Raw genomic sequence first — 18,165 nt, 5'->3', positions numbered from 1 at the left:
ATTTTAATTGCATCCACCTATAATAAAAACTAATACATTCAAAAAAAAGAAAATAAACCAAAAAAAGCTCTCCAAAATATTTTCATGTTTTATTTATATACGCTATCATGACTTCTGAAAATAGTAATTCTCATACTGAAGATATATCGTCTTCTTTCATTGTTGACAGTCTCTATTCTTCTGCTGAAAGTTCCAGCGAGAATGAAGACAGTTTTAACAATAACAACAATAATAATATTAATAATATTAATAATGACAATAGAATCCATACAAACCTCACAAATACTCCCTCTTTACGTGTCGTACCATCTAACGCTCCATCAATGGCAAGAACCTTAACCAAAACAGTAACAAATATATGGAATGCAGTTCAAGATGATAATAAACAAACTGCTGAGGAAGGAAAATCTGGTGATTTAAATAAGTTATTAGAATCAAGATTTGATTTAGGAGATGCTTTTCAAATAGAGGATAATAGAAATAATGGAGAAGCAGAACAAGGCCTACACCAACATGACGAAAGTGACTTTTCTGAAAAAGATCATAGTCCATTACCTTCTGATCTTGAAGCCACTCCAAGAAGTTCACAGGAGACAAGTACAATATCTTCTTTTTCTGCCTCATCATTGACAAACTCTGCCATAAATACTTTAAACAGACGGAAGGTAAATGGTAACAACAACAATAATCCATCAAATGAAGATACTTTAGAGAAAGTATTTACTAATAAATCTACAGGACAATTAGAATTACCCCCAGATAGAGGATACGCATGGGTAGTCGTGTTCTCTGTATTTTTAGTTATGTTTAATACATGGGGTTGTAACTCAGCATTTGGTGTATTCTTATCATATTATTTAAATAATGGTGTTTATAAAGGTGCTACAAAATATGATTATGCAATAATTGCTGGACTTACTGTATTTTTGGGGCAAGGTGCTAGTCCCATAGGCCTTCTGCTTATGAGGATTATTGGAAGGAAACCCACAATGCTGATTGGTACTATCTTTTTATTAGCTGGGTTTTTATTAGCTGCCTTCTCAACAAGATTATGGGAATTATATTTAACTCAAGGTGTGTTAATTGGATTTTCGATTGCTTTTATCGCTTCACCTGCAACCACTGTTTTACCAGGTTGGTTTTTAAAAAAAAGAGCTGTTTCTATTGGTATATCTCTTTTAGGGACAGGTGCTGGAGGTGTTACATTTGGTTTGGCTTCACAGAAGATGATCAGTGATAATGGGGACACGCGTTTATGTTATGTTATGTTAGCTGTTGTTAATACAGTATGTGTTATAGTTGCAATAATTTTAGTCAAATCAAGACCACCTATTAAATCAACAGGACTTCATTGGGATAAGATCAAAATAGAAGCACAGAGATTGTTTGCTTGGGGAGTTATTAAACAACCACAGGTTCCATTAATATGTATTTGGTTTACATTAGCATTGTTAGGTTACAATTTAATGATATTCACCTTAGCATCATATGCAGTGGCACGTGGGATGACATCTCATCAAGGGTCATCATTGACAGCCATATTAAATGGTGCACAAGTAGTCGGAAGACCATTAATGGGCTTACTAGGTGACAGAGTTGGAAGAGCTAACATTACCATTATAATGACAACAGTGATTACTATCTATCTATTTGTTTTTTGGATTACAGCACACACGTATGTTCAACTGATATTTTTTTCTATTATGGTTGGTTCCTGTATTGGTGTAGCAAATGTCATGAATACTGTTTTGATTGCAGATTTGGTTAAACCATCTGAATTCTTAGCTGCATGGTCTTTTGTTAATTACGCAGGGTCCCCTGCTTTATTATGTTGTGAATTGATTGCACAAGCTTTAGTGAAAGAACAAATGAAAAATCCATATCTTTACACTCAGATATTTGCGGGTTGCTGTTTTGTATGTGCACTTATTATGATCTTCATATTGAGAGAATATACTGTCAAAATTAAACTGACAAGCAGACAAGAAGAGAATAATTTAAAACTACTGCAAAGATCAGACAACGCATCTGATGCTAGTTCTGGAGTATTCAATGATAACAAATCTACAGCTGAAAGTTGGGAAATCATCGAGCACCGTAGAGATAAATATAATCTTTTGTTAGGTGCTGGAGTAAAGAAATATTTCATGAGAATGCTCTACCCTATGAAAGTATGAGGATTAATATACGGGTGCGTACAAGTATGTAGATATATACAAATATATATACTTTCCTACTATAATAACTCGTATGGCTTCTAACCAGTATACTAATTGAGTTTTATACATATGACATTGACACATTTTTCTAGGACAATATAGAAAACAAAGATATGAAGAACACCTTATTCATAACCTACTGTAGTCCAAATATTTGCCATATGCCTCTTTCATACCCGTTAGATCAAAACAAAAATGTGATATTACATATTCTTTCTATGGAAAAATTTCTCTATCTGAGGTTCAAGACAAGGAGTTCAAAAACAACTAATTGACATGCATTTTTGAGTTAAACAATCTTGCAGAGTCTAGCAAACCTAAATTTATGCCAAGACTAAAAAAAAATTGCGCCTTTCTGGAAAAAATTTAAGGACAGCAAACTATAAGTGAAAAAAAAAGGAAAAAAGGAAATATTTATAACGCCGACATGAAAAAAGCGGAGGGGAAAAATAATATTCTATGTTTTTCCGAAGACTTATAGCTGTTCGAAATTGAGGGTTTAGAGAAAAACATCTTGGAACGTATCCATTCACACGAATTTCATTTATAAAATACAGAATGAATAAACTATGCTGAAGTGACTCAAGAATAAAATATCTTCTTTTATGAATTCATTTTACCATTTATAAAAAGCAGCTTCTTCTGATTAAACAAATGCCATTAAGATCCTGTCAAAAAAAAAAAGTTAGAAGTGTATTGATTTACGATAGTGCTGAAATAACCTCTCAGAAAGAAATTTTTTTTTCTTCAAATTGTATCTATCTAGAGAAGACTTTTTTGATTTACTTCAATTAAATTCTCACTAATAACTATTTCACTTTGACTTATCTGGCTGTTATCTGTTCTCTATACTTTATTCCTCAATCTCAATCTATGTGATATTCCCATATACACCTAAAAGGAAAAACCAATGGAAAAAGAAAAATTTTATTGAAAAGGAAAATGAAATACAATATTAATTCCCAAACAGGAAACACTCCGACGTTTCAGCAAATGACACTTTTTTTTTTCTGGCTTTCTAGAATTTTCTTTCAACTCTGATCTTTATACTCTTTCTTTTCCTTTCCCTTTTTTTTTTCCAAGTAAACAAGATTTCGTTCGATAAAGTAACGAGACATCGTCTTTAAAGATGACTAATTTTTTTTATTTTTCATAGCTATTTTTGGCTCTATCTGTATTTCAATTCTTATTGTTTCAACCAATGAGCTTGTATGTGCACACACATATGCATATATACATACATACATACATACATACATATATATATGCTATAAAAATTTAAAAAACAAGAGAAGGTATAGGAAACAACTAACATAGTGTTTCTCGACTACTTCCTATATATTCAAGTTCTATCTCTTTAGCTCACCTAATTTGGACTAAGCCATTCAAACTAACATATCTAGCAAATCGTTATATCTCAACAGACATTATTACACTTTTAATCTATTCGGAACCAAACCTATTTCGATTTTTTATTTAGTCATCTTTCTTTAGTCTGTTTTGTATTTAGTATTTTATATTTAATATACTTTATTTTTTAACTTTTGGTAATGGCTGAAAGTATACGAAAAGGTAAATATTCTGGTGATTTTGAGTTGTATGCTATCAGTTCTTTAAGGAGTGATATTTCAACCTCCATCAAATCTTTCCAGCATGCAGATATTCCTGACTATCATACCAGTAATCATGAAACACCAGAGAATAGTGAGAATGAATTGAATCGAATTCTCACCGAAAGATTTGATGTTGGTGATGCAATTCGTTTAGAAGCCAACGAATATGATTTTCATAACTTGTCAAACAAAACAACCAATCGTATCTGTCATACTAATACTGATAATCTCAAAAATATGGAAGATATAGAAAAGAAGAGTATATCTTCTCAAGGGGAAGAAAAAACTATATTAGAAAGAGTGTTCACTAATAAATCCACTGGTGAAGTTGTTTTACCACCTGATAAAGGTTATGCATGGGTGATGGTGTTTGCCGTCATCCTTGTTATGCTTAGTTCTTGGGGTTGTAATGCTGCTTTTGGTGTATTTCTATCATTTTATCTAACCAATGGAACTTTCCCTAATGCTACAAAATACGATTATGCAATTATAGCTGGTATCCCTGTAGCATTGGGACAAGGTTTAGCACCATTAGGATTAATCTTGATGAGAATTATTGGGCTCAGGACAACAATGCTGGTTGGAACCATGTTTTTGTTAGCCGGATTCTTGTGGGCCTCCTTTGCCACTCAATTATGGGAACTTTATGTTTCTCAAGGTGTTTTCATCGGCATATCAATTTCATTGGTCGCTAATCCACCAACTACTTGTATACCAGGCTGGTTCTTGAAAAAAAGAGCTGCCGCTATGGGGTTATGTTATCTAGGTACTGGTCTGGGTGGTCTTATGTATGGTCTTGCCTCAAATAAAATGATACAAGATTATAATGGTACTTCTATGTGTTATAGAATGCTGGCCGTCACCTGCACTGTCTCATGTCTCATCTCCATCTGCATTGTGAAGGAAAGAATCCCATCTAAGATTACTGGACTTAGATCAAAGAAAGCAATTGTAATGGAATTCAAAAAATTCTTTGATATTGATGTGATTAAGAAGCCTACTGTCTTATTAATTGCTATGTGGTTTAATTTAGCAATTTTTGCTTACACTCTAATGGTTTTTACATTGTCTGCATATGCTGTGGCTCGTGGCATGTCACAACATCAAGGTTCTACATTAACTTCACTATTAAATGCTGGCCAGACGGTAGGGAGACCAATAATGGGGCTTATGGGTGACAAGTTTGGTAGAGTTAACGTTACAAGCTTCCTAACGTGTATCTTATGCATATATATATTTGCATTCTGGATTCCTGCACACACTTTTGTTCAATTAATTTTCTTTTCCATAATGATGGGCTTATCTGTAGGTGTTGCTAATGTGATGAATAGTGTCTTAATTGCTGATGTCGTTAAACCAGAGGAATTTTTACCTGCCTGGGGTTTTGTAACATATTCAGGAAGTCCATTATTTTTGGTATCTGAGTTGATAGCACAAGCATTGACTGTCCCAGAGAAAAAAAATAATCCATACATACATACACAGATATTTACTGGGTTTTGTTTCTTTGGGGCATTGTTATTAAGTTTTGTCTTAAGGGAAAAAGTTGTCACAATTAAATTACAACAGGAGGTGAAGAAAATAGAAGATAAGATAAATGAATATGAAAAGTCTGATCGTTTAGGAAGTTGTATGAACATTATTCAAGAAACTGGTGAAAATGCTGGTTATGATAGTAACTTTTTAAGTAAATTAGAAGATACAAAAGATAAATACAATCATTTATTAGGTTCTGGTTGGAAGAATATAATAAAGAGAGTGACATACCCAACAAAAATTTAATATTCTTATATATTCTTTAAAACCGTATATTCATTCTTATTTAATTAATAAAATAATTTATAATCTTCGTTTACTTGTATATAATCACATCTGCTCCCTGTTTTCGTTTACAGTATTTGTGTAATTTTAGAAACAGGTCAGTTTAAAAGTTTTCTCAATTACATTAATATATATTCTATCTCTCTCTGAGTTATACTTGTATTATTATCACAATTCAACCTATTGATCTATTGAAGGCGCCAGATTATATACAAAAATTAAAGATTAAAAATAAACTATTATCTCTTTTTTATAGAAATACTAATAACGAAATCATTTCGATTTTCTCATACCAAATAAAATAACTCGAAAACACCTAAATAATTTGAAGAAACCAAAGGAATGTGATTTTATTATTTAAATTTACAAAATCAATTAAAAATCAAATAATTATTTATTAAACGTGTCACTTACTTTCTAATCTTTACAATAACTAGTGCTTCGTAGAATATGACCTCAATTAACCATACTTTTTTTTTGTTTTTTCTTCTCTACTATTAACGTAGTTTTTTTTTGTAAAAGAGATAAAAAAAAAAGAGATGAGGTTAAAAATTATCAATAATTATAAAAACTGCCACAGGTTAAATGGTAAAAATTACTACTTGTATAGATTTGATGTAAATTACAGCCGTATTATTTTGTGTAAACCTTTTAGAAAATAAACAATAATAAAAAAGCTTTTAGAAGGTATATCATGACTAATACAGATAGTAGAAAAAAAAGAACATATTCTGATTTGGAAAATGAAGAATTATTCCCAGTAGCAGATAACAGGAAAATTATTACCAATGACACAGGAATAAATCTAATTAATAGTGAAATAGAAGAAGAGGAATTATTGGAAGACGTTATATTGGACAATAATATTAATACCTTAGAAAGTGAAAATTATATAAAATGGCAAGATACGATTTCTAAAGTAGTTAAATCTGTGGTATCTATTCATTTTGCACAAGTAGCTCCATTTGATTGTGATCCAGCTTTAGTTTCTGAGGCAACTGGGTTTGTGGTCGATGCTGAACTCGGAATTATCCTAACTAATAGACATGTGGTAGGTCCAGGTCCTTTTGTTGGATATGTAGTCTTTGATAATCATGAAGAGTGTGATGTGATACCAATATATAGGGATCCAGTACATGATTTTGGTTTCCTAAAGTTTGATCCAAAGAAAATCAAATATAGTAAAATTCAGGCTCTAAAATTAAGACCTTCATTAGCCAAAGTTGGTTCTGAAATTAGAGTGGTAGGTAACGATGCTGGTGAAAAACTAAGTATATTATCTGGGTTCATCTCTCGTTTAGATAGAAATGCTCCAGATTACGGTGAATTAACATATAATGATTTTAATACTGAATATATTCAGGCTGCTGCATCCGCTTCAGGGGGATCTAGTGGGTCTCCAGTTGTTAATATTGATGGTGATGCTGTAGCCTTACAAGCGGGTGGTTCTACAGAGGCTTCCACGGATTTCTTCCTTCCCTTGAACAGAATACTGAGAGCTCTACAATGTATTCAAAATAATAAACCAATAACTAGAGGGACCATTCAAGTTCAATGGCTACTGAAACCTTATGATGAATGTAAAAGATTAGGACTCACGTCTGAAGAAGAAAGTAAAGCTAGAACTTTTTCACCAGATAAAATCGGGCTTTTAGTCGCTGAAACTATTCTGAAAGATGGCCCTGGCTATAATCTTATAAAAGAAGGTGATGTTCTTATCTCGATAAATGAGCAGCGTATTTCTTCCTTTATTCAAGTTGATGATATTTTTGATAACTCAGTGGGTAAAGAAGTAACAATCCACATACAACGTAGTGGTATAGATCATATAATAAAGACCATTATCCAAGATTTACATTCTATTACCCCAGATAGATACGTAGAAGTCTGTGGTGCCACTTTCAATGATTTATCTTATCAAATGGCAAGATGCTATGCACTTCCAGTGAAAGGTGTATTTTTGAGTTGTGCTTCTGGATCATTCAATTTTGATTCAAAGGAAAAAGTAGGTTGGATCATTGATGCTGTTGATAATAAAGAAACACCTGATTTGGACACATTTATAAACGTTATGAAGGGAATCCCTGATAGAAAACGTGTGACAGTGAAGTATCATCATCTATCTGATCACCATTCCCCAGTTGTTACATCTATATATATAGACCGTCATTGGTGCAGTGAATTTAGATTATACAAAAGAAATGACACTACTGGTATATGGGATTATACCAATGTCTGTGAACCTGTCCCAGCGGAACCATTAAAACCACATAAAGCAAGGTTTATAGATATTGCCACCGATAATATGGACTTAAAAATTTTATCACATTCCCTTTGTATAGTAAGTACAATGGCAGCTATACCTTTGGATTCATTGTCTGCCGAGACACTAAAAACTGCTGGGTTAATAATTGATGCTGAAAATGGGTATGTTATTGTATCACGTAGAATTGTTCCTCATGACTGTTTAGATTGTTTTGTCACTATTGCTGACTCTGTCATTGTCCCTGCCACTGTAGAATTTTTACATCCAACACAAAACTATGCTATTGTTAAATATGATCCCAAATTAATCGAAGCTGATGTAATAACACCTAAATTTTCAGAAAATAAAGTAAAACATGGTGAAAAACTTCAGTTTATAGGGTTTACACATAATAATAGATTAGTAACATCCGACACCGTGATAACTGATATATCCTCCATAAGTATCCCAAGTAATCTCATCCCAAGATACAGAGCTACCAATTTAGAAGCAATATCAATTGATTGTAATGTTAGTACTAGATGCAATTCAGGTATTTTAACAGATAATGATGGGACAGTAAGGGCTCTTTGGTTATCATTCTTGGGTGAAAGACAAGAGAACAAGGAAAAGGTCTATTTGATGGGTCTTGATATTGTAAATATTAAGGATGTCGTGAAAATATTGAAAAGTGGTGGCAAACCGCAAGTTAATATTGTAGGTGCTGAATTTGGATCTATATCTATCTTAAATGCAAGAATCAGAGGTGTTCCCCAAGAATGGATAGAAAGAATGGAAGCTGAATCCCACAGTCGTTTACAATTTATGACTGTATCTAGAGTATCGTATACTATTGAGAGAGAAAGGTTACAGACTGGTGATGTAATATTATCAGTAAATGATAAATTAGTTACAGAGATGGACGATCTAGACGGAGTGACTACATCTGCTAAAAACTGTGAAACCCCTCCTTTATTAAAATTTAAGGTTGTCCGTGAAGATAAAGTACTAGACTTAAATATATCCACCATCAATGTAAAGGAAACTGATCGTTTGATAATTTTTGCAGGTTGTATAGTCCAAGCACCACATCATGCAGTACATCAAGCTATGACTGAAATGCCAAAGGGTGTTTATTGTGTTTTTAGAGGGGAATCATCTCCAGCTATTCAATACGGTATTTCAGCCACGAATTTCATTACTCACATTAATGAAATACCAACCCCAGATATGGACAGTTTTTTGACTGCTATTAAGCAAATCCCTGATAATCATTACTGTAAGATAAGACTAATGACATACGATAACGTGCCATTTGCTATTTCCTTAAAGACTAATTACCATTATTTTCCTACTGCCGAATTAAGAAAAGATTCTATCACAAACAAATGGATTGAACATGAATATAAGTACGATCATCAAGAACAAAAATAATAGTTAAGAGAGTAATGATCCCCAAACTTTGGAACCTTGTTCAAAGAATTAAGAACAATTGAATAATTATTTAACATTTAAACACATATAGACATGCTAATTATTTTTTAATATAAATTCAATATATACATGAAATAAGTTATCCTTCTGAACAACAATAGAAAGGAATACTAAGTTTCCTGTTACAATAAATATATATTTTTCTTAAAAATATATTTTATTATATCTTTAAAAAGTAAGCTTTACCAAAAATAGACAATAATATTAACAAATATGGATATTAAGAATTTTTTTTATTATTTTAATCTTTAATATTTTACCCTAGTATCTACAAATAGAGATATTGTTGAAATCAATGGTACGGAAGCAACCTTTTAAGATGTTTTATATATGCAGAACTTGCTTCTTTTCTGCCTGTTAATGCTTTCAACGAACGTTTAGACCAACCACAGTTCCCATGATTTCTGCCTGCAATACCTCTCTTATAACCATGTGCGTTTTTTCTCCATCTTTTGGCCGTTGCTTTGTGTGTTTTCATCAAACTTCTTGTCATAATTAATGATGGTGAATAACCCTTCATTAAGCCCATCCCACAACTCACTATAGGTCGGAATATATTTTTTAACAGCATAACTGACTATTAAACGTACTTTAAAATTATCTTAATCCTGACTTACTTGCCTTGACTCTGAAAATTTGATCTGAATTTCTTAAAATAGTAAGTATTTTAGTCTTTGGTCTAAAGTCTGGTTTTTAAATAGCTTCGTGAAGTTCCTTATTTGAAACTTTTTTTTAACATTTCCCTTTTCCATTTTCTAACTTATTTTAGTTTCTTTTCAGATTTTCCCATTTTAATTTATTTTTGTGTTTGATGTCGTTCTTTTTTTTTCTTTTTTTTTTGGGAAAAAATTGTTCAACCCTAAGATTTAGAAACAAAACCCTAGGGTTTTATATGTTTTTCCTTTTAGGCAAATTAAAAGAAAAACGTAATTATCAACGAACCAAAAAGGAAAAAAAAGAACAAAAAATTGATTATTAATTATTTCAGATTTTACTAGAAAGAATTTAGAAAAGATTTGCTCGATGAGCTAGTGTATATATGTAGAAGAAGAAACCCAGAGAATAGTTTGGTGATCAAACTTCAACTAATACATTTGATTATTGAGATCCATAGAATTATTTACTTCCATTTAGGTATACAGAGCGTTGTGAATAAAAGATGGAAGTTTGTCAAAGGTGCAAGAAGGAAATTGCAATCATCAGATCCCGTAAGGAATTCTTCTGCAACAAATGTTTTACCAAGTTTGTAAGTTTAAAACAAAGAAAGCGTATGATGGGTGATGAGTATTATCGCAATGTATTCAAAGTTGCATACAATAAAGATGGTACTCATGAAGTTGGAAAAGTTGTTATGGGTTTCGATTTCCAAAGTTCCTGTTTAGTCGCCCTTGATATTATTATTGAATTATTAAGAGAACAATACCATCAACATGGAGGAAGAGTTGGTTTTACATTAGATATTGTATCTGTCTATCAAAATAATAAAACTTTGAATCATTTTAAAGATGCATGGGAGTGCATTTGTTCTTCTGAAAGATACTCAAATGATAGAATATTAGACTATGTAAAAATACACTTTATTAATGCAGACACTTTTTACCATAAAAAGAATCTAATGCAAATCCTTGTTCATAATATCAATTTCGATTCTATGGCTCTAGACTGGGATGAAAAATATAATTATTCCATTGAAGACTTATTGAAAGCATGCCCAAACAGAAATACTAGAAATGATTTTTGGAATATTATAGTCCAACATACAGTAAAACAATTTGCTATGCAAACTAAATGTTCTGTTTTAATTTGGGGTAATTCGATGACCAAGCTAGCTGATCAAATCTTGGGTTTAGTTATCAAAGGCAGAGGTGCTAATATAGCAGCAAGTCTTGATTCTGAATCGCTAGATAAAGCATACGGAAATATATTTAAGAATCTATACCCAATGAAAGATATTCTTTTATCAGAAATTGATGCATATATAATATGCCAAAAAATGGATTCATTATTAGTTGATTATACCTTAAGGAAATCCTTAATTATTTCAGATGAAGACTCTAAGAAGGAGAACGTCAATACTACATTAATTAAAAATATGTCTATTAACGAATTAGTACGAAAATACTATGAGGATATGGAGGGTGAATACTCAAACATCATTTCTACTGTTTTAAGAACTGGTGACAAATTGCAAGCTCCAACTAAATATTTGGAAGAAGGAACTATTCCACAAATATGCTTTATTTGTTCAAATGCTATCTATTCTAATCCCTCTGTTTGGTTAAATTCTATTACTGTTGATGAGGGTCATCCTATTGAAACAGAGGAAGAAAAGGAATACTATAAACAATGGAAGGAATCTAAAATGGGTGTTGAAACCGAACAATATCTTAAGTTAAGGGACTATATATGGAACAATGGTGATGCTGTGCCTTTGTGCTATGGGTGTACTATCAATTTAAATGGTATAAAAGGTAAAAATGTAATATGGCCTAGAAATACTGATAAAGAATTACAGGATGTATTAAATGAATATCAAATCAATGCAGATGACAAGTGAATTATTGTCATGTCATGATTATGCATATGCTTATAAAATTAAATTAAAAAATTTATATATGTAGATATCTAATTACATTTCCAATACATTTCTATATTTATTTTATGCATTAAACATCACACAAACTATAAAACTGATAAATATATATTCTTTATAATTGCTCCTGATGGAATATATCGAAATTCTGGGATGAATTCTTCAAAGCTGGCATGCTACATTGCTGTTGTGGTTGCGGTGTAGAACGAGATGGATTCTTTAACATACTTAGTAATGCTGCTGACTCATTTAATAAAGAAGGTGCAGACTGTGGGCTTATTTGAGAAACTGGGTGGGAACTTTGAGAATTCAAAGAAGTATTATTAGATATTTCCGGTGTACCTTGGTTACTTTTATTTGACTTACTTTGCAACATTCTTAATAAGTCTCCACCTGAAGAAACAGTAGCTTGTTGATTAGTGTTAACCTCACTTGGCGCATATCTCTGATTATTAAAAAAAACAAAATCATCTGGTTGTTTTCCTTGTATAAAAGTACTTTGGATCATTGTATTATTATTATTTACTTGATTATTCGAATTCAAATCTATTGCTTTATCCTCTGAAAATTCCTGTACACCTTGAGAATTTTTCTTAAGTAGATTTAATAATTCATTATTTGTTTCTTCTGATTTTTGTATTGAAGATTTTCTCACAGATTGTGGTGTTGTATTTGGTAGGTCAAATCTATTCTTTAGAATTGCCAAAAGATCAGGACTTTGCTCTTCTTGTAACTTAGTATATTGTTGTTGTTGTTGCTGCTGTTGTTCAAAATGGGTCTTTATTGCTTCATGTGTCGATACAGAAGGTTGCTGTTTATTTGTTACATGATCATTTATAGATGGAGAAGACAAAGAATTTTTTGCAATATCTTCCAATTTTTCACCTCTTTTTAAAATTTTAAATTTCGGTTTAATATTATTATTCAAAGAATTGATATTTGAATTACTAGTATTTATATTAAATCCCTTAACTGAGACCATACTTTCACTTTTTTCATTTTTATGTGGAATTTCTCCCCCTGCAAAATTATTCTCTTGTAAAATAGAATCAGGAAGAGATTCTTTTGAAGGACTTTCATTTTCATTCAATATTTCTAATTCCTCACTTTCTTCCTCTGATTGTAATTCAATAGGGGCACTTTCATATGCTGTTCTGAATGCGTTTACATCATCTTCAGAGTCTGTACTATCTTCAAAATCACTGTAATTCTCTTCAGTTACCTCAGTTTCACTATGTACATTGTCATTGTCAGATATTTTTAAAGGTTTTTGCCCTCTAATTGGAGGTACAGAAACACTTGGAGGAAGACTATCTGGTTCATCTTCCTCAAAAGAATGATTTTCAAAGAATTCATCATCATTATTGTCTGAATTGATAGCATGTACCTTAACAGATTCACTAGGAATACCTTCATACGACGACGATATGGGTTGATTATGCAATTGATGGCTCTTTACCATACCAACGGTGGCAGTAGTTGCTATAGGGCTAGTAGTGTTAATAGCAGTAGGCTTTTTCAATAAACTTAACAAATTTTGAGATTCTACATCATTTGAAACATTATTATGTTGTGCTTGTAAAATTTCACTAGATGGCAGTTTAGAACCAATGTTTTGACCATGTATATTCTTCGATAGAGTTTCAGAAACATCTTTTTCAGAAGATGGCAACTCTTCTCCTCTTTGTAAAATTCTCATCTTTGGTTTCACGTCCTTAGTTGATGGAGATGAAGGAGAAGACTGTAAAGATAGATGTGATACGGATTTTTGAGTGTTTTGCAGCATAGACATTAAGTGATTTGATGTTTGATTATCATCAGATGTTACTAAGGATGGTTTTGATAACGATTGAACATTTGGCGTAGATGGAATATGGATCGGTTGTGATTCATTTAGTGGGTGAGGTAAATTTCTTGGAGACAAGGGAACCTGACTCACTGGGAACATTGGACCTTGAACGGAGTTTGGCAATACAAATGGTGTTTGCAGGCCATTTGGCAACGAACCATTAGTAAACCCAAATGGTGTAAAAGGCTGGAATCCCATAGATCTGATTGTGCTTTGTTCAGTTGTACGTACTGGGGGCATCATATTGACAAACATAGGAGTTTGTTGGATTATTGGTAAATGTCCGATGTTAGAATTATTTAAAATTGGATTGTTAAAAATGTTGTTACTATTTCCATTACCATTACTATTATTTTGACTATTTAAAAAGGGTAAATTCTGTGTAGGTAAGAATGCTGGTGTTGATATCGATGATTGCTGATTTTCGATATGTGTGGATTGAACCGCTGAATGCAACATATTTAATAGATCTCTACCTGGATCGATTGTTTCCTCCTTTGTGATACCTAATAAGAGCTTCAATTGTTCTTCAGCATATTGTTTCAATTGATCCTCATTTTTCACTTGTTTTTGATGTTTCACCCACATGGAGATAGGCCTAATCATTGAATTAATTAAGTAGTATTTGAAGGATCCATTATTATTACTTTTATAAATATTTTTAGTAACGGTTTTGAAATCGAACCATTTAATCTTTTCAATTTCATTTCTAACTTGCGGTTGGAAGAAGAAATCTTCAGGTACATCTTTGATTAAATAAATCTTATAATTTTTGGCGGAGATATTTCTTTCAATGAATTGATTTTCATCTATATAATCAGTCAGATCAAAACCAATCTCCTCTTTAACCTCACGTATACAACATTGTTCATCGTCTTCATCTTTAGATATTTTGCCTCTTGGGAAGGACCAGGAGTCCGATTCTGTGCCTTTAACCAATAGGATTTTATTAAGATCCTCATTAAATATAGCTGCACCTCTAACGGGGATTGTTTTTTTATATCTAGAGAATTTTGCCAAAGCTTCATCTGCTTTAATATCCCATTTCCATATCAATGGACAAATTTTGATTATTAATTGTGACAAAGATTTAATCTTCAAAGTCGGTAAATTTTGGTTCATTAATTTTATAAAATCTGTATAAAACCATGAGGCTTCTTCAAAATGAAATAGTTCCCTCTCTACACTGGATAAATCCTCTGAGGGACAATTAATAATAAAACGTACTAATAAGTCTTCAAGTACCCTGTCTAGGGATGACACATTTTCTAATGCATTCCTTAAAGGTAACGACATAACAATCTTTTGTTTTGAATTATAATATAATTGTAATGATAAAAAAAGAAAAAGAAGAAAAATAACTTGTTTATGTTCTCTTAAGTGAAATTACTTTTGTCTATATGTGTGTATGTATGTATATATTTCTTCTTCTTTTTATAAAATCTTGTTAAACAATGATTAAATAGGCTCTAATTAAAATAACCAATCTTTAACCAGGTTATGTAAAACTTTTCAAATATTAATGCTTTAGTAGGCGATGTGTTATGTATACAGATGGACACTATGATTTTAAAGAGTTATGGTTTTCCTTTAAACTCTACACGACAATGTTAATTGTTTTTTTAGAAATAGAAAGCAAAAAAATAAAAAAAAAATAAAAAAAAAGAAGAAACATGACAATCAATAAAATTACGTTACCCGGATACACATATATAACCGTCTGAACTTCAATTTAGAGACATGTTATCTTTCACGAAAAGAAGTGTCAATTATGTTACGTTGCTTCCACTTCAATATCTGTGTGTGTGTGCGTTTGTTTAAAGTACAAATGAATGCATTTGTACATTTCAACCAGAAATACTATGGCTTGTTTTACTTGTATACTATGTGTTGGCAGTGCATTCTCAAATTACACTCTTCTTTTGCCCAGAAGACCCAAGAAGTCTGGTGAATTTCCGAAAATAAATAAGAAAAAATAATAGAGAATAAAAGACACTAAAACATGAATATTCAACTTTCAAGAAGCATAAATACGTTCATCTGCATTGGGTATTTTTGTAATCCACATCTTCTTAAAATATATACACAAATTGGTCATTATCCAATACTTTATATAATCCTATGCAGGCTTCAAATCTTATCACTTGATGTAAACAAGGATGAAGCGACACACATAATATTATATTGGTCGCAACAAATCAAAATAAAAAATTAAAAAATTAAAAAAAGCCAAGAAATATCCAGCCTAATATCTTATATAACTCCACAAAACAGTTAATTGATTGCTTACTTGCTTAATCAGTTAGTTAGTTGATAAATCATTTAACTGGCTTGGTTGTAATTCATTACGATTTCCTTTGAAAACAAAAAAGAAAGATTTAGGCGACACAACACCCATACCTCCAATATAATCAAAAGAGGAAATTGGTGATTTGCAAAGCCTAAAAAGAAAAAGAAAAAAAAAAATAAAACGTCCAAAGCAAAATGAAAAAAGAATCTTAGAAAGAAGGGAAAAAAAAGAAAAATATAGTGATAAAACAGAGTGGCAGATAAAGTTAATTGATCAATATAACGACCAATTTAGTTACCATCTAATACTACATAAAGCAATCAAATTTTATATAGTCAGACTCAGTCTATCAACGTTTACATCTACAACAATAATAACTTAGAAAATAACCAATTTGTAAAAAAAAAAAAAGAAAAAAAAAACAAAAACAAAAAAAAATCAAGAATGGGTATTAACAATCCAATTCCAAGAAGTTTGAGAAGTGAAACTAAAAAGGCAGCTAAAATATTAGCCAGTTTTGTTAAGCCTAACCAAGTATTTGGTCAGGACCAAGTTATTCCACATGATGTTTTGAAGAGAGCTAAAGGTTTAGCCATCATCACCGTTTTAAAGGCTGGTTTTCTTTTTTCAGGGAGAGCTGGCTCTGGTGTCATCGTGGCAAGATTAAAAGATGGTTCTTGGTCGGCACCATCTGCAATTGCTATGGCAGGTGCTGGTGCGGGTGGTATGGTTGGTTTAGAATTGACTGATTTCGTGTTTATTTTAAATGATTATGATGCAGTTAAGTCGTTTTCCGAATTTGGTACCATTACTTTGGGTGGGAACGTCTCTGTAGCCGCAGGTCCGTTAGGTAGAAACGCAGAAGCTGCTGCATCGGCTTCCACCGGTGGTGTTGCTGCAGTATTCGCTTATTCTAAGACTAAAGGTTTGTTTGCTGGTGTCTCTGTGGAAGGTTCTGTAATTTTAGAAAGAAGAGAAGCTAATAGAAAATTTTATGGTGACAGTTGTACTTCAAAGATGATTTTATCTGGTAGAGTTAGACCTCCACCATCCGTGGATCCTTTATTCCGTGTTTTAGAATCAAGAGCATTCAATTATAGAAGTAGATACGATGATAATGGTGGCTATGATGATGACTATAGTTCTAATGATAGTAGATTCTATGACGATATTCCAGACTCCTTCGACTCTTCAAGCGTTAGTAGACGTTCCAGAGGTTATTCAAGAAGTTCAAGAAATAATCGTTACTCTGATGATTTTGATGACTTTGATGATGATTATGACAATGATAACTACAATGGTAGAAACCATGACGGTAACAGAAGGTCTGATTATAACAGTAGCAGGAATAGAAGAACTTATAACAGAGATTCAAAACCCCGTTTTGATAGTGAAGATTTTGACGATGATTCAAATGGTGCAAGCGATTACTATGCTGCTCACAGAAGTTCATTAGGTCCTCGCGGTGGTTCGAGATCCCGCTGGGAAGATGATGTTTATGACCGCAATCAAAGGTCTTCATATACTAGAAAAAGTTACGATAATGATCTAGACGATTTGTCCAATCAATTTTCAAAGACAAAGCTATCTTCTGGAAACACAGTAACACCTTCCGGTTCTAGTGCAGCCGCAGCCGCAGCTTCTCTTTCTCCAAGGATAGGTTCCTCTGGAGCTCCAAAGGCTGTAGCACTGTACAGTTTTGCTGGGGAAGAGCCTGGCGATTTACCTTTCAAAAAAGGTGATGTGATTACCATTCTTAAAAAATCAGAATCTCAAAATGATTGGTGGACTGGTAGAGTCAATGGTGCTGAAGGTATTTTCCCTGCTAACTATGTTGAGCTAGTATAAAATAGCATTACCCAAAAAAAAAAAAACAGGAAAAAAAAAGTAAATGCAAAGTTAATACCGGTTGTTTTATTATTTTCAGTATTATTTAATTTATTCAATTATTTACCATCCCACCCAAAATATGATAAATCACTAATCCATCTTTTAACGTCATGTAATTTATTTTATTGTGTTTCATTCCTTCAATTCATTT

At 32.1% G+C, this 18,165-nt stretch overlaps 7 protein-coding genes across 7 annotated transcripts; 5 read left to right on the top strand and 2 right to left on the bottom strand.

Moving 5' to 3' along the window:
• Positions 1-107: 107 nt before the first annotated feature.
• On the top strand, positions 108-2,177 carry PWA37_004609 (MCT family MFS transporter; the record flags this gene model as incomplete). Its single annotated transcript, XM_064861089.1, has 1 exon — positions 108-2,177. The coding sequence occupies one exon, from the start codon at positions 108-110 to the stop codon at positions 2,175-2,177; it is 2,070 nt and encodes a 689-aa protein (XP_064717329.1).
• A 1,592-nt stretch (positions 2,178-3,769) lies between these two features.
• PWA37_004608 (MCT family MFS transporter) lies at positions 3,770-5,614 on the top strand (the record flags this gene model as incomplete). Its single annotated transcript, XM_064861088.1, has 1 exon — positions 3,770-5,614. The coding sequence occupies one exon, from the start codon at positions 3,770-3,772 to the stop codon at positions 5,612-5,614; it is 1,845 nt and encodes a 614-aa protein (XP_064717328.1).
• Positions 5,615-6,347: 733 nt separating this feature from the next.
• On the top strand, positions 6,348-9,332 carry NMA111 (Nma111p; the record flags this gene model as incomplete). Its single annotated transcript, XM_064861087.1, has 1 exon — positions 6,348-9,332. The coding sequence occupies one exon, from the start codon at positions 6,348-6,350 to the stop codon at positions 9,330-9,332; it is 2,985 nt and encodes a 994-aa protein (XP_064717327.1).
• Positions 9,333-9,684: 352 nt separating this feature from the next.
• On the bottom strand, positions 9,685-9,963 carry MRP35 (mitochondrial 54S ribosomal protein bL35m MRP35; the record flags this gene model as incomplete). Its single annotated transcript, XM_064861086.1, has 1 exon — positions 9,685-9,963. The coding sequence occupies one exon, from the start codon at positions 9,961-9,963 to the stop codon at positions 9,685-9,687; it is 279 nt and encodes a 92-aa protein (XP_064717326.1).
• Positions 9,964-10,551: 588 nt separating this feature from the next.
• Positions 10,552-11,949, top strand: NCS2 (Ncs2p; the record flags this gene model as incomplete). The annotated part of the gene is made up of 1 exon (XM_064861085.1): positions 10,552-11,949. One exon carries the CDS (start codon positions 10,552-10,554, stop codon positions 11,947-11,949), a length of 1,398 nt encoding a protein of 465 aa, XP_064717325.1.
• Positions 11,950-12,100: 151 nt separating this feature from the next.
• Positions 12,101-15,130, bottom strand: DCP2 (decapping enzyme complex catalytic subunit; the record flags this gene model as incomplete). Its single annotated transcript, XM_064861084.1, has 1 exon — positions 12,101-15,130. The coding sequence occupies one exon, from the start codon at positions 15,128-15,130 to the stop codon at positions 12,101-12,103; it is 3,030 nt and encodes a 1,009-aa protein (XP_064717324.1).
• A 1,438-nt stretch (positions 15,131-16,568) lies between these two features.
• LSB3 (Lsb3p) lies at positions 16,569-17,972 on the top strand (the record flags this gene model as incomplete). The annotated part of the gene is made up of 1 exon (XM_064861083.1): positions 16,569-17,972. One exon carries the CDS (start codon positions 16,569-16,571, stop codon positions 17,970-17,972), a length of 1,404 nt encoding a protein of 467 aa, XP_064717323.1.
• Positions 17,973-18,165: the final 193 nt, after the last annotated feature.

The sequence above is a fragment of the Arxiozyma heterogenica genome (assembly GCF_036370985.1).
Source record: "Arxiozyma heterogenica strain weizmannii chromosome Unknown scaffold_6, whole genome shotgun sequence".
In the NCBI taxonomy this organism is placed as follows: Eukaryota; Fungi; Ascomycota; class Saccharomycetes; order Saccharomycetales; family Saccharomycetaceae; genus Arxiozyma; species Arxiozyma heterogenica.
The sequence above is the reverse complement of the archived record's forward strand: the minus strand, read 5'-3'. Positions and strand labels throughout refer to the sequence as shown.